Source organism: Coturnix japonica, chromosome 15, assembly GCF_001577835.2.
Source record: "Coturnix japonica isolate 7356 chromosome 15, Coturnix japonica 2.1, whole genome shotgun sequence".
NCBI lineage: Eukaryota > Metazoa > Chordata > Aves > Galliformes > Phasianidae > Coturnix > Coturnix japonica.
Genome location: NC_029530.1, coordinates 10111906 through 10127325, shown reverse-complemented (window position 1 = coordinate 10127325; position 15420 = coordinate 10111906). Strand labels below are relative to the sequence as shown.

Genomic DNA, 15420 nt, shown 5'->3' with positions numbered 1-15420 from the left:
TCTGTCAGGTTAGTAGATTTCACTGACAGTAGCAAAAGTGGTGAAACACAGCAAGGCCAGTGTGCCAGGAGGGACCTTCAAGCCCACAGACAAGAGAAGAATGAGGTCTGCTGTATTTTAGTTCTCTTTTATTATTATTATTTTGACTGTAATGCAAACAGGCATAAGTATTCCGTAAAATCGTAAGATTGGGACTATACAGAAAGGTGCATGCTTTAGAACAATGTGGATATCTTGCAAACAGAGCCAGAGTCAGTCCAAGAGATGGGGCTGGAGTACATTGTACGAACGGCAGAGATTTTAGCAGCATTGAGAGCTCAGAGGTAGGGGGAAAACCATGTTTCTGACCACTTAAAGCACTGGTATGATCAAACACAACACTGCTTCGCCCTTGCTCCCGCAGCCCCCACCCCTTTGCTCCTCAGAAGAAACCTACCTTAGAATCACACGAGAAGCTATGAGATAAACCACCCCTCTCCAGTGTCTGATGGGATGCCAAGTGAGATGAAAATCAATGCACCGGTCTGAAATCGTGGCATTGTTTTATTGACCAGATGAAGGCACGGTGACATGAGGGGAGGGAGGGAGGAGCGGGAGGATGTGGAAGGGGAGAGAAATTGGGGTCCCAACCAGCACAGAGCAGAATTCATCCACAGCTGAAGAGTTTAGTTAAACCTCTGTAATGGAAATGTCAGGAGTCGCCTGCACCAAAGCTACTGCCCTGCACAGAGTGGTGTCCATTCTCAGCTTGGAACCACTGCTCTTTAGCAACAAGGCCACTAGAACAAAAAAAACAAAAAAACAAAAAAAAACCAAAACAAACAAACAAACAAACAAACAAAAGCCACCAAAAAAACAAACCAAACCAAAACAAAAAAAAAAACAATAAATCAATCCTTGAGGCTTAACGCTTTCCAGAGGTGCTTAAGGGAATCAGGAGAAGAAATCCCTGTTCCTATTACAAAAATTAATTGGCACTGAATATCAAATTCCCTGGGTGGATGGCAGCGCTCATGTTTCTAACTGCGTGCAATCTAAAAAGCAATGAGTCCCAGCTGAAAGTCATCTCACTCTACTCGTCTGCTGCCTGGGGAGTTGTGTGCAGTGTAGAACATGGGATGTTGCTACAGACGAAGGGAACCTATTCTCAAGCTCTTTTTATCAGATAGATCCCAGGGTTTTTGAAGGCATCTCAAGGCAGCAGGGCACATTTAACCGTAGGTATCTTGGATATACACCTATTTTGCAGAATTCCAGCAAAGCAGACATTTTGCACTGAATTTCATTGGCGTCAAAGCCATCACTTCAATGCTGAGCATGGGGAGATGCTGAAACATCTTCTATTTCCAGACATCCTGGTGAGTACTGGAAAACGTATTCTATTAAGACATGGTTTCATACCATGATCACACAAACAGAAAAACAAAAACCACATTTGAAAGCAGGTAGCACTAATGCCTCTTGTTGAATTTGAATGTGTATTAAGGCAGCTTTATCGCCTGTGGAAAATGATAAAATCTCCATTAGCAATTATTGTGGGGCAAAATACTCGGTTTCATCCAAAGCAACAAAAAGAACTCTCAGGTCACATGGTCTTTTTGATTGGCTTTTGCAGTATTTAGCCTTTTCCATTTTTTTAAGTATTAAAAATGCCTCTAGAAGAAAAGCTCTTTTGTCCTTCATTATTCACTAGCAGATTTATGCACTAGCCCTATGGAACTGTGTGCCAGCTCTGCAGTCAGGCTGTGCACAGTACCTGCAGCCCAGCTCTGTGCTGCTCTCCTCAGCCCCAGAACTACTCTAAGGTAGTAGTTGCAGGTCCCAGAGTAGCCCCCATCATCTTGCCCTTCCATTGCAATGAACAGCAGCTGCAAAGCCTTGGCCTGCAGGCACCTATTAAATAGGGGGTGCTGAAGGCAAGGCTCATCTCACTTTTTATGTGTTTCCTCCCTCCTTCCTCCCTGAAATCTAGCCAGGTAGGCACATGAATGAGTAGGTAGGAAAGCAGTAGCTCTCACAGTGAGGCACTCTCCTGGTAAACAAGCTGTGGCTGCTCAGCTATGAGCTCACAACCTGTTTGGTTGTTGTGTTCTTTTTTCCCCCAGTGATTTTGATGGCTCAAACTTCCATCACAGCCTTCACTGGAAACATCTGTAGGGGTGGAAGCCAAGACTTTCTGGTCTGCTTTATTCCTCTCACAGCAGGATACAGGTAAGTTTGCGTTACAGAGCTTAAATATTTCATGAGTTGCCCTTATAGCCATGCTCAAGACAAGCCAATTTCTACCTTCATAAGATCTATTTTACTTCTGGAACCAAGTGCTTTAAAGCAGCAATCTCATTAGCTTTCTCCAGCTCCCTTGAATTCCTATTAAATACACACAACCATATGGAAGAAGCCAGAGCTCAGATCTCCCCGTTGAGGGTAGATTTCAAATGGAATACTACAGTCATGCATTGCAGGCAGGTGCAAGTGCAGATTGACATGCACAGAAATACTGCCATCATGCTACTGCTGCCACTGCTGCTGTGAAAGCTTTATCCTGCAAGCTGCTGAATGTCCCCAATGCCACAGAGGCCAGTGGTTGTGGAAGGCATCTCGTACCTGGAAGGACTCAGATGCAAGACCAACTTTGTCTGAGTTTGGGAATTCAATTTGCCAAGTGTTCGGTGCTGTCCAGATTTTGCTCCTCCCGTTATAGCAGAGGAAATTGTTCTAACAAAGACAGAGCTACAGCAATGTTGAATGGTCCTGTAAGTGTGTCTCCATCTGTTCTGTAAAGAGACTGCACTCCCCTCTGGAACTATCAAAGCAATTGCAAAGTTATCAGAGCAATTCTGAAGCTGAGAACTGGTCCCCGGGGAAGGCAGGAACAAAATTTAGTTTTGAGCATAAAATTTCCTTCCAAAAATATTGGGAACTCTCTGCAGCCTCCCCATAGGTATAAATCAAAGATCTGTAATGGCTTCAGTCGTATGGCAGGAGGCAGCAGCTTGGGCTCAGGCTTAGTGCAGGTCCACAAGGCTTCAGCAGAAACACAGCCTCCTCTAAACAGCATAATGAGAACATGGCCTCCAAACCATGGTAGGTGCTCACCAATCAGCAGTGTGCGCAGAAGATGGTATCCAGTTTGCACCCACACTCTAACTCTGCCCTGTCTGCATACCGCTATGAAGCCCCACCAAAAGCAAACTGCAGAGCACTGCAGAGCTTATAGCTTGCTCTCAGTGGTCCCGTGAGGAATTTACCCACCAATGTTTTCACTTGTGAAATGAATTCATCTGTTCCTCTCAGCCTCCAGACTCTGTGTGCTTTGAGCAACTCTAAAGAGAGCAGGAACAGGAGGGCACCCTCAGCACCTCTTCCTAGCACAAGGCACTTCAAGCCTGTTGGCACCCCAGGACATGCCCTCATCCAGCTGTGCCTTTTGGGCAGGCAGACAGGGCTGGGGAGGAGACCAGAAGGATCTGCAGGGGGAGGTGGTGCTGGGAGCCTAGGACAGGTGAGAGGCATTGCATGCTAACAGCAAGAGGACCAGCATAGCAATCCCATTTAGTCTGGACACAGCTTCATGGGCTGATGTCTCTTCACAGCTCCTTTTCTGCACAGGAGCAATCATATTTGCTCAGGACACAACTGCAATTTTCCCAGACATGCACAGACACATCTGAGTGTGGATGCAGTCCCCTGCTTGTCACTGGCGAGTGTAGGCACAGGACAGGGGCAGGGAGCATGGCTGCCCAGCCTTAAACTTTGTTTCTGTGGCCAGTATGGATGTAACTGCCTTGGTTCCTCCAGCACAATGAGCTTAGGTCTGCCCAGAGATGATTGTGGAGTGTGTTGTCTTTGCAAGTCTGATCCTGATGAGAGAAGTCTCATTATTTTCCCGCTGTCTCTCATAGATAGCAGTAGAAAGAAGAACAGCAAACTCCTAAGCAGTCCTTCTGGGGAGATGAAACCTTTGAAGTCATCAACAACACAGGCAGCAGGTACCTTGTGCTGAACGAACAACTTATTTTCCTCTGCTAATGGACACAGCAGGTTGGGAAAACACAGAACCATTTCCCATGAATTTTCAAGTTGGCACGTAACTTTCTGTGGATATCTGAGAAACTTACAAATTAAAATCTCTGCAGATTTTAAAAAAAAAAAAAAAAAAAAAGCGAAAAAAGAAACCAAAAAAAGCAAACCCAAACCCTCACTTGGTAGCATCTTGAAAATCCAGGTTCCCATTTAGAGAAGACCCTAATTGTGTTTAATCTCCGGGGAACAAAAAGGAGCTGAACTGAACTGCTGCAAAGCAGGCAGAGGTGGTGGGCATCCTCCAGGACAGGGACTGGGGCACTGGGTTGGGCCAAGAGCCCGTTGGGTCCTGTGTCCCCTTGCTGCAGGAGCTGCGTGGGGCAGGGCAGCAAGCAACCAGCAGTGACATCTGTGACCTGAATGCCCAAAAGACACGGTCCATCCTGGTGTGATACCTTGGGCAGCTCAGGGCACTGGTGTGCAGCACTCCCTGCTGTTTGTGCATGATGGAGATGCTGTGGCTACACCCACGCGTCAGACGTGTCACACTAAGATGAGCAGAGTCTAGACAACTGGTGGAAGAGCCACATTTGTGGAATGAATTATAAAGCAGATCCACAGGTTTATTTCCCCCTGCGCTGTGGGAGAAAATTAAACTCGAAGGGGAGTGCGAAGCCTTTGCAGGTTAGAGAGATGAAGGGGGAGTTAAGACATCTGAGATTGACTCGACAAAATGCAATGAATCAAAATTCCCAGTAGTTTGGCTTGTGAGGAGCAAATGGTCCTGCTGAGGCAGAGGGAGTGGAGAGGCAGCTTGGAGTCCTGCAGGATGTGCAGCTCTGTGGACCTTTGTGGCAGAGCCAGGCAGGCAGGCTGCCCTTCAAGCAGCATTTCTCTTCGGAAGGATTATGAAGGACTCACCCAACCACTGAGCTTCAGACAGCCAAAGCTGTCTGCCCCATCAGAAGTCCCACTGCAGGCAAGGCTCACGCCCTGTTCCCTCCTTTGTGCTTCCCAGTGCTTTCACTGGTATCTCTGTTGGAGCGGGAGATGGAGACAGCAGGCTCTGGGGTGCAGGAAGAGCAAGCCAATTCATCTCAGCCACAGACTGCATCAGCAATAGGACTTCCAGATGGGAGATGTTAAAGCAATACAGGCAGAAGGCAGGACTGGAAAAAACTAATTGCCAGCAACACAGGTTGAGCTGGAAGGAGGACGAAGATGAGGGCATATCTTTGGGCACACCCTCTTTTTCAGATTGTGTCGCCAGTTCTACTAAAATTAGGAGCAGAGCACGAAGTCTAGAGCCAGAATCAGAATCAAGACAGGGATCTGATGTGAATTTGTTCTTTAGCTCTGTTTCTGCAGCCATGGGATGTGGGTTTAGAGCCAAGTTTGCTGTATATACACAGGTCTAGAGCCAGGGGTTTGGCTCCCATCATCAGGATGCCTTGTCTGAATTTACACATCCCAGCAAAAAAGGGACCAAGCTGTCCCACCCCACTACCTGCCCTAGGTCTGGGGCACAGAGGCCTAAAGGAGGACCAGGGGCTGCACTTCATCCCATCCTGTCCAGCATTCACCTCCACATCCCTAAGTCCCCAGGCAGTGCCATAAACCCAGCCTTGCACCTGCCATCTTAACAAACTTGGCTCTGGCCACACCGTGGCAGCATTCCTTCGCTTTTCATGCCCTGCTAAGTGCACTGTTGGGACCAGCAAAACAGACCTGGGTCTCTGGTGCCGTTTCCACCTGGTTCTTGAGCTGGAGCTGCTTCAAGCACCCAGGGGGTTGAGGTCCCATCTATAGTCAGCCAAGCAGCAGGAAAGGGCAGCAGGCTGAGCAAATGGTACCTGCACTGCCAGGGGAGCCAGAGTGCCTCGCACCACAGGCTGAGAAAGCAACAAACCTCATGCAGCTCTTTTTGTTCCCATTTGGTCTTAGGGCAGCAAATCCTAGCCCTCTGAAAGCAAAGCTTTACGTTACAACTCCTGAACAAGCCCTCTGCTGTCAGCAGTGCAGGTGCTTTGTTCCATACAAGCTTCAGTTCACAGTGCAGCAGCATGAAGACAGGATCAGCTCCAACACCAGCCCCATGTCCCTGCCTCCAGCAAGGGCCACAGCCACCCAGAGCCCAGAGCTGAAGGAGGACAAACCCTCCTTGGGGTGAGGCGGGGTTTGAGGGAAGAAGGACGCACAAGGTCGTGCTTGCTTTACCTCTCTGACAGCTCTCCTCTGCTAAAGGGACCTATACCTTCCTGTGACAGTGCCAACAGCTCATTTGTGGGGCTGCAGTTTTGCAGCCAGGGTGAGGTGTGAGCATGGCAGAACCCAGAGTCACGCAGCAATCCTGCAGCCCATCTCACCTCCAGGTCAACGAGACATCCCGGCAGAGACAGCTCATGCTGCTGGCAGGTGGCACACAGCCTGCAAGAGGGGACAGGCTTGCCACCGAGATGCTGCATGTATTTATTTGGCAGGCAGGTCACTCCATGCTGGCGCTTGCTGCTCCTGAAGCCATGAGTGGGGGTTGGGGATCTGCTGTCCCAGAACTGCTCACAGTTACTGCACTGAGATGGAACTGGTGCTCTCTGTGCCTTCAGGAACCCTCTGTCAGCACAGCTTCTGCAGGGACCAGGTGGTGGGAGTCTTTGTAGCCCTCCAAGTTCTGCCTTCCCACATGGAGGTGCTCCTGCACCTGGGGTTGGAGCTGCTTCTCTTCCCTCCTGTTGGCTTTCCAGTCTCACCTGGGAGAGGGTTTAAGCATTCACAGTGTGCAAAGCTCAAGGATGCAGCTGAATCTCTGCCCCCAGCATCACAGCTGCAGATTGCACATCTCCTGCAAAGCCTTTTGGAGGACAGCCTGGCAAAGCAGCGCTCATTGCCACAAGTTTCTCCCTAGCACAGACATCAGCCTGTGTTCAGTGCTTGCTTCTTCAGCAGGAGGACTTTCATGCCAGCAGAAGTGGGGACTGAGCAAAAGGAGAGACCTAGGGGGAAAGGGGAGCAGAGAAGGAGGCAAACAGCGCAGAGTGCATTTAGGGAAAACAACGACACGTGAACTGCAGACATCCTGCCTTCTGGCTCGACACAGACGCGTTTGCACCCAGGCTGGGTGGGGATGAGCAAAGTTCACAGGCACGAGGACATGGCACATTTACTGCCCCCAGCCATGGGCTCATGCCCAGGCTTGAACAAGTCCAAAAGGAAACAAAGTAAATGCCGGGATTCAGCCAAGCCCCAAGCTTGGGGCTGAGGGAACGGCCCCCAGCTCCCATAAAGCAGCAAGAGCCAGCCAGCACCCAGCCCCTGCCACTCTGCTTGCCCCCAAAACACTAAAACGCAAATGGTCACAAAAATGGTGATTTCATGCAGCTGCAAAATGCCCTCATGTGAGGATGGAGAAACGGGAAGTTTTGTTAAGAGCCACTGCGAATTATAAAGCCATCGTACTTCAGTGGGGAAATCAGGGGAAGGGAAAGGGGACGAAAAGAAACCACCACAGGACAAGAGAGAGAGCGAGAGAAAGAGGAAGAAAAGGCAATAAAAATCATCATCATCATCATCATGACACAACAACAGGACAAGAAACAGAGTGCTTTCCATGGGCAGTTCCCAGGAAAAGGAGCCACCGTGTCCGTGAAATACAAAACCCAGTGCCCTCGGCGGGAGCGGGCAGCAGGTGCTGGGACTGGTTGGGCATCCCTTGGGACGAAGGGTCCAGTTACGAGCAGAAAACCCTGCAAGGGAAAGGGCAGAAAGGGCTCAGAGGGAGCAGCTGAGCACCCTGCTTTGTAATGTGGCCCTAATGCCAGATGAGTAGAGCTGGTGTAGAGCAAAGCCATGCCAGCTTTGTCCTCTGCTTCCAGGAGGGCACGATGGGATCCTCAGGGGTCTCTTTGGAAATCAGAGTACTGTGTTCTCCTGTATATCTCCCCACGGGGCATCTGACAGTACAGCTGGGAAAAGGCAGTGATCTTCCCATAGGTCCCTCCAGAGGACTGCTTACTGCTGCAGACATGCAGAGAGCTCTGGCAGCTGGGTGAGGTGGGCACTCATTAACCCTCCCTGCAGAGGGGAAGTGGAGGCTCTCCTTACACAGAGCAGACCCTGGTGTGTGCACTGCATTGGAGCAAAATTTCTCCCAGGCACCACAAAGGTTGGGAAGCCAGGACCGCACACCAGAATGAAAGTCAGGATGAGGAGTGAGATCCATGCCCGTCCCTCATCCTAAATAATCCTGCTCACCAAGGGAAGAGTCCCTCAGCACAGAGCTAACCAGGATGTGACAGAGCACAAATACCTCATGGCACAGATTTTTACTTCTTTTGCTTGTTTTCTCCAGAGTAGAGAGACAGGAAAGCCTCCAGATCTTTCCCAATTGCATGTGCAGCGGCCTAGGGAGCTCTAATATGGGTACCCCCCAAGATGAGTACCAGCTGCCTGCACCCTCTCTGCTATCTCAGACAGCCATGCAGCAGTCTCTGCGACACAAGCAGAAGTGAAATGTCTTTTTCCAGCCACTCTTTAGGTCTAAAGATGTACAGAAGTTAAAGCTCCTTTCCCATCCCACAGCCCACACAGTTGGGGACCAGAGCAGGGGTTAAAATAAACGTGTCAACTCACTCATCCGTATCTTTTTTGCTCTCCTCGATGAATGCAATAGACTCGGATCTAAGGCGGTTAGTCACTTCGTACGTGCGCAGGGTGACTCCAAAAATATCCTCGTGGTACCGGCTGTCATCCTGAGAGTGAGGATGGGAGAGGAACAGGGGAGAAAGAGAAGAGTTTACAAATGGTTGGTGCTCCTGTGACACAGAAGGCTGTGGGGCTGTGGGCAGGTGCCCGGTAAGCACCAAGTGTCATGGGGCCAGTGGCAGGAGCTGAAGGGGCAGGGAGGGCAAGGTGGACAGAGAGAAATGGTGGTGACACAACCTTCCCAAGGTCATAATGCATTGGGAAGCTCTGATGTGGGAGAAACAAGCAGGGGACCCACAGCCTCCATCTTCATTTTGCTGCAGTGACAGAGGGACAGTGGGCATTCAGCACGACAAATGGGCCCAACAAAGGTGCCCAGAGGAGCAAGTGGGGAGGAGCCATCACTCCCCACCTCAGTGCTGCCCCTTTGCAGGGCAAGGCACCAGGTGCAGTGCCCAGGGCAGGATCTTGTGCAGGGCACGGACACCACTCACCCGCAGCTTGCTGATGAAAGCGCCTGCCTCCTCCACCGACAGCTGGCCCTGCTGCCTCATGATGCGCTGAACGGTCTTGAGGACGTCCCCGGCCATGGTGACATCCCCGCAGACGTAGATGTGGCCTCCCTGCTCCTTCAGTGCTTTGTACACCATTTGGGCCAGCTGCTCCTGTAACACGTCCTGCACGTATTTCTGCAGGAGGGAGGAGCAGAGTTAATTTCAGCTTCTCCAGCCCCCTTCACCTGCATGCTCTGGGCAGCACTGGGAGCCCCAGCTGCCTCCAGTGCCTCTTGTGGAGAGCAAACCTGTGCCTTGCTGCAGCCCTAAAAGAGGTAGAAAGGAGATGGGTGAGCAGCAAGGCTTCATTTGGCACTTTTTTCTGCTGGTTCTGGATCACTCTGCCAGCTGACACCGTCCTGCTGCCCTTGCCATGGGGTTGCACTGGGGAGGACATGGTGTTGTGCTGAGGATCCCCACCCCACGCACCCAGCACCCAGCAGCACCTTTGGTTTGTCCGGTTCCCGAGAATAGGCTGTGTACAGCTCTCTGAAGACACCTTGGGTTTTGGCAAACAGCGTCTCCTCTTTGTAGATGTGATCAATCCTGGACTGCCGGCACCCAAACACCAGAACCATAGGACAGGGCTTCAGGCCTGGGGAGAGATGGGGGGAAGCCGTCAGCCTGAAGACCACCAGCATTCCATTCTGCAAACTGCATCACTGCCAGCCACCCCAGCAGCCCACGTGAGGAGCCCACCAGGGCCAAAACATCCTTAAAATAACAACCAACCAACTCAACACTACATTACATAGAACCATAAAAACTTTGAGTTTTATAGGAGATTGGTGGGGAGGCTGCATTCCATGTCTGCATTCCCTTCAAGGAGGTCTGGGCCAGCTCAGGGCCCCAACCAGACCAGGATTACGAGTGCTGTTTGGGGTGAGGAGCAGGAGGAAGAAGAGTCAGCCCACCTTTGTGCTGGATTTCAAAGAGCCGCTGCTGCCAGAAGCTCCGGAATGGGGCAATGCCGGTGCCAGGGCCGATGAGGATGCAGGGCACCTGGGGGTCCTGGGGCAGGTGGAACCCGGGAGCCCTGCATGTGTTGAAGTTATCAGTTAAAGCCAGGCATGATGCTTCCTGCCTTGCCTCTGCTAGCTGAGACACTGACCAGAGAAGCAGGGATTGAAATCCTCAAAAGTGACATTTTAGTGCAGAAGAGAGCACCCAAGAGGGACCCACATGCTCACAAAGCCAGCCTTGCTTTCTCTGCTCCCTTGGTGCTTTGCAAAGAAAGACCAAGGGGAAAGAGTTCCTTCTGCAAGGGTCTTGACCCATCCTTCACCCCCTGCCTGGGCCACTTACCCTCTCACAAAGCAGGGCACAACCTCATCACTTTGGATCCTATTCAGCCAGGAGGAACAGACTCCGTGATGGATGGGGCCTTCTCCATCTAGGAGGAAAGAGAAGAAGGGCTGCACTTGGCACACCAGCCAGTACGGAAGTCTCTTTCCTTTCTGAAACTCTCCCTACTACATCTCCTCCCATTGCCTGTCAGCATCTCTGATCCATCCCCGTGAGTTCGGGAGGGGGTTGGCACTTGGATCCCAGTCTTCCCCAGGAGCCAGACCTGGGACAACTGGACTTTCATGATACCTGGGAAGCCCTCAGTTTTGTCTTTGGCAGCCCAAAGTGAATGGCCAGCATATTCTCCCATGTTCTGTGGGACTCTACCCATGAACACCACAACCAGGGCTGCTCAGAGGCATCAGTGCTTCCACTGGTACTGAAATCTGGCTGTTAGTTGGGTATGAGCAATGGAATGGTCCCATTTAAAGCACAGAAGCCACTGCAGCTGGTCTGCTGCTGGTACCTGGGCCAAGTCTGGCAGGCTGCTCTTAGGTGGATGGCCCTACTCCATGCCGTGGGATAGCAGTATCATGGGCTGAAGGCATCTCACCGCTGCAGCAGGTAGAAAGGCTTCTACATAACATCTCTCAGCCAAAACCCTTACAGATTTACCTATGTGCTACTGTTTTTCCCCTATTCCCCACTCCAGGCCCACCTTGTCTGCCCCCTGCCTGAGCATTGTACCTCTAGTGCGGTAGGAGACCACAGCCACAGTGAGATGGACCTCTCCAGGGTACATCTCCGGGGAGGAGCTGATGGAATAGTAGCGGGGCTGCAGCAGAGGCAGCTGTGTGAGCAGCAGTGTGGAGGGCATCTGCACTGAGGGGAACTCCTCCAGCACTTCCACCACGGTGGGGTTCTTGGACCACTTCCACTCCTCGTACTCCTGCAAGCCCTGCAGCCAGGGAGAGAGGGAGGGAGGGCTGCAGCATCGGCCTCTGTGTGCCCAGAAAGTTATTTTATCTGATGCTGAAAGATTAAGCTGCTAAACACGGTGATGCTGAAGAGGAAGACATGTACCTGGCATGTCAATAATTAATTAATGTTGGGACTGTCACGTGTAAAAGTGAAGGAAGTCTGCTCCAGAAGTGAAACAACCTCTGCGAGCCCCTGTGACTGGGATTTGAGTTTTTACCTTGCTAAGAGCCTGCAGACGTTTCTTCTCCTTGTCACTGGTGGCCAACAAAGCAAACTGCTGCAGCAGCAGTGGGGTGGGAGGGGTGGTGATGTCCAGATAGTATTTAAAAGCCTGGAAGATGGTGCATGGTGGGATGCGGTTCTCATCTGTCCAGTTACTGATGACACCTGCCAGGAGGGAATCCAGCACAACCACAGGTCAGCTGAGTGGAGAAGCCAGGGGGGATAAATCCTTGCTTTCATTCCTCCCTGCTCAGCTCTGAGACAGTGAGTGATGAAGAGCCAGAAAGCAGTGTCAGAGATATCTTCATGCTACAAGTGAGATGCTGTGCCATGAGTACAAATACGGAATCTGATACTCCAGCACCTTCAGCTTTGGTCACTCTCAGTGCATGCTATTTTCCACCTCCTCTTACACCATGGATGGCAGTAGGACACTGGGCTCATTCCTGGAGTATTGGAATGGCCCATCAAGATGCATTGGCTCATCTCTCCAGTCCCAGACACTGCTTCCTCTATAAGAATATTAGCTCCTTTAATTGGTTTGGAGAACAAGCAAACCTCTTCTCTATAGCCCCTGCTCAGCCTTCAAACCCTTTCTTTGCACCATAAAGAAAGAAGAAGAAATGGCTCTGGGCAGCAGAAGATGGAAGGTGTTCCCAATCCAGAAAAATGCAATGAGATGGGAAAATTCCTCCCCGAGGAGCTACAAGGACCAACGTAGGGGATGAGTAAGGGGGAGTCCACCTCCACATAGGGACTAGGGATGTGCTTACCTAGAGCTGTGCTTCTCTCCTCCAGGAGCTCCACCTTCACCAGCTGGTTGGCCGGAGGAGCATCCTCAAGCCTGTCGATCAGGGCATTGACCAGTTCCTCGTGGTTCCCTGGAAAGACACCTAAGTGGTCCCCAGGCAGGTACTGCAGCTCCTGGTGGCCATTGGTGTGGAGACGCAGGAAAATGGTCGAGCGACTGCAGAGAAAGGAAACAAAGCAGGATGTGTTTGGGGGAGACCAACAGGGAGCTGCTGAGTGACATTCTCGACAGATGTGGTGCTGGGCACCCCAGAAGCACAGCAACTTGCCTTCACAAAATCATAGAACGACTGGGTTGGATGGGACACTAAAGATCATCCAACCCCAAACCCTGCCCTGGGATGGTTGTCCCCACCAGCTCAGTCTGCCCAGGGCCCCATCCAAGACCTGGAGTACCCACAGTTCTGGTCAGTCTGTTCCATTCTCAGGTAGGAGACAACACAGTGGTCAAGATTTCACCACAGAGGAAAGCATAACATACCCTTTCCCAGGCTCATATGGCTATGATTTGCACAAACATAGGACATTTGGTGTCAGGGATGCATGCAGCACCACATGTACAGGTGCTTGGATGCCCTGCAAGCACATTTGGTTCCAGCAATCCTGGGATGCTCGTGTTTCCTACCTGGACTTAGGGCTCTGCAGGTTTTGGCGTGTGATCAGCCGGGCTGCATAGACACGCTTTTTGTGGATGCTGTACAACCCTGCGGAGGAGAAGAGCCCATGAAGAGACACAGCAGAGCATCGGGAGCCTTGGGGGAACACATCACATGTCCCTTCTGCAAAGGACCAGGGAGGGCTCAGCCTCCACCTGCACAAGGTGTGGGGACAGGACCTGGCTACCAGTGCCACCTGGTAATTGGGAAGTGCCAGGGCAGTGCGGCAGTGCATCAGCTGCAGGAGCCATGCTGAGGGGCCAGGTGTCGGTGGGCTGGCCCTGCCATTGCACCGCAATGCTCGGATGAACGGCATTTGGACAAGGCCAGCTTGGAAAGTTCCCAGCTTTCCAGCTCTGTGCTTCACAAAAAGGGGTCAGGAGGAGGGAGAAAAACTCAGAGCTCAACATCTCTGTTGCGGAAACAGGCAGGGAACAAACAGAGGGGCCTGAGGTCATCACAAATTCATCCTTGAGTGTGCGATGGTGTCCTGGTTTCAGCTGGACAGAGCTGATTTTCTTCCCAGTGTCTGGTATGACTCTATATTTTGGATTTAGGGGTAAGCAACATTGATAACACACTGATGTTGTAGCTGTTGCAGCAAAGTGCTGCACAGAGCCAAGGACATTACAGCTTCTCACACTGCTCTGACAGCGAGGGGCTGGAGGGACAAAGGAGCTGGGAGGGTACAGAACTGGGACAGCTGACCCAAACTAGCTAAGGGGATATTCCATACCGTAGGACATCATGTGAAAAACTATGTAATGGAGGGGAGTTGGCCAGGGGAGCAGCCACTGCTCAGGGACTGGCTGGGCATTGGTCAGCAGGTGGTGAGCAATTATTTTGTTCATCGCTATGCCAGGTTAAACCACAACAGGTTGGGGAGAAAGCAAGACCGAAACAATGGGAGTGTAACACAGCAAAAATATTTGGTCCTTTGCCCCCACTGCTCCCAGCACATCTCCCCCTCTGCCTGCCCCAGACCCCCTGGGGTGACCCCATCTTTGCACCTTGTGTGAGCTCCGGGGCCTCGGCTACGTAGGTGAGGCGGAACTTGCTCCTCTTCCAGCTCCGGTCATTGCTGATGAGGGAGTTGTTGGCCTTCTCGATGTTGACATCATCTCCCACGCAGAAGACATCGCACGCTGCCTACAGCACGCACCAGGCTCTCAGCAGCCCCCCTGCCTCCCGCAGAGCCCTACTGAGCCCCATGAGCCCCTTGACCCACCCTGACCACAGATGACACATGGGGATGGAGGCCCTAGAGGTGTAGGGCTGTACCATTGGCCAAGAGCATAGAATCATACAATTGTTTGAGTTAGAAGGGACCCTTAAAGGCCATCTGGTCCAACTTCCCTGCATTGAACAGGGACACCTAGAGCTCCATCAGGATGTTCAGAGCCCTGTCCAGCCTGACCTTGGGTGTCTGCATGGATGGGGTATTCACCACCTCTCTGGGCAAGCTGTGCCAGTGCCTTACCACCCTTACTGGAAAAAAAAAAATCCTTATAACCAGTCTAAATCTCCCCTTTTTTAGTTTAGAACCATTTCCCCTTGTCCTGTTACAACACACTACTAAAGAGCCTGGCATGAGTTGGGGTGCCCTCCCCATGAAACATCTAAGTTTGGAAAACCTCATTATTGATGGCTAGTGTCCCTCTTGGGCTTCCCAGAGTAGGGAAGGAGAGAAGGCTTCAATCCAGCTCTAACCATCAGCTGTACAAGTGCTGGCCCTGTGCCCTTTACCCTGCTGGAGCACCAGGGAGACAGGTTACCTTGAAGACCTTCTTAGCCCAGGTGCGGAAGGACTCCTCCTGGCCACAGAGCTCATCCCCCTCTCCCATGCGCAGGATCCGCTCCCCACCCAGCTCCTCCAGCAAGGTGTCCACTGCCCGTGCAAAGGCACAGAAGTGGGGGTATGCCCGTGAACCCAGCCCAAACACAGAGAACCTGCAGAGAGAGGACAGGGATGCGGCTGCAGCAAGGGGACAGTGGCATCTGCCCATCCTGCTCCCAGGGACATGCAGGACTCACCACTTCCCTCCCCATTCTGTTTACCTGACATTAGCTAGGGGCCCTGTACTTTCAAAGTTGTCCCTGGAGTCAGGGCCATCACTTGAGGACTTCCGTGCATCTGAGTAGGAGGAGACACTGTTGAAACGGACCTTGTAGCTCCTGTAAAGAGCAAT

At 51.5% G+C, this 15420-nt stretch overlaps 1 protein-coding gene across 6 annotated transcripts in view; it reads right to left on the bottom strand.

The window, feature by feature from the left end:
• Positions 1-108: 108 nt before the first annotated feature.
• The window catches only part of NOS1 (nitric oxide synthase 1), a 56716-nt gene continuing 41404 nt past the window's right edge, over positions 109-15420 (bottom strand). For 2 of the 6 annotated variants that reach the window (XM_032447850.1, XM_032447849.1), the window contains exons 17-29: positions 15290-15406; positions 15007-15181; positions 14242-14380; positions 13201-13279; positions 12539-12732; positions 11761-11930; positions 11310-11520; positions 10581-10668; positions 10190-10311; positions 9722-9870; positions 9216-9410; positions 8650-8768; positions 8330-8556 (exon numbers count right to left, since the gene is read on the bottom strand). In XM_032447850.1, coding sequence (XP_032303741.1) covers positions 8481-8556; positions 8650-8768; positions 9216-9410; positions 9722-9870; positions 10190-10311; positions 10581-10668; positions 11310-11520; positions 11761-11930; positions 12539-12732; positions 13201-13279; positions 14242-14380; positions 15007-15181; positions 15290-15406 — 1834 coding nt within the window. In that variant the 3' untranslated portion in view covers positions 8330-8480. Of the gene's footprint in view, positions 7764-8329; positions 8557-8649; positions 8769-9215; positions 9411-9721; positions 9871-10189; positions 10312-10580; positions 10669-11309; positions 11521-11760; positions 11931-12538; positions 12733-13200; positions 13280-14241; positions 14381-15006; positions 15182-15289; positions 15407-15420 lie in introns of those variants that run through there. The other 4 variants (XM_015878395.2, XM_032447852.1, XM_015878394.2 and 1 more) reach the window with 4 other exon arrangements.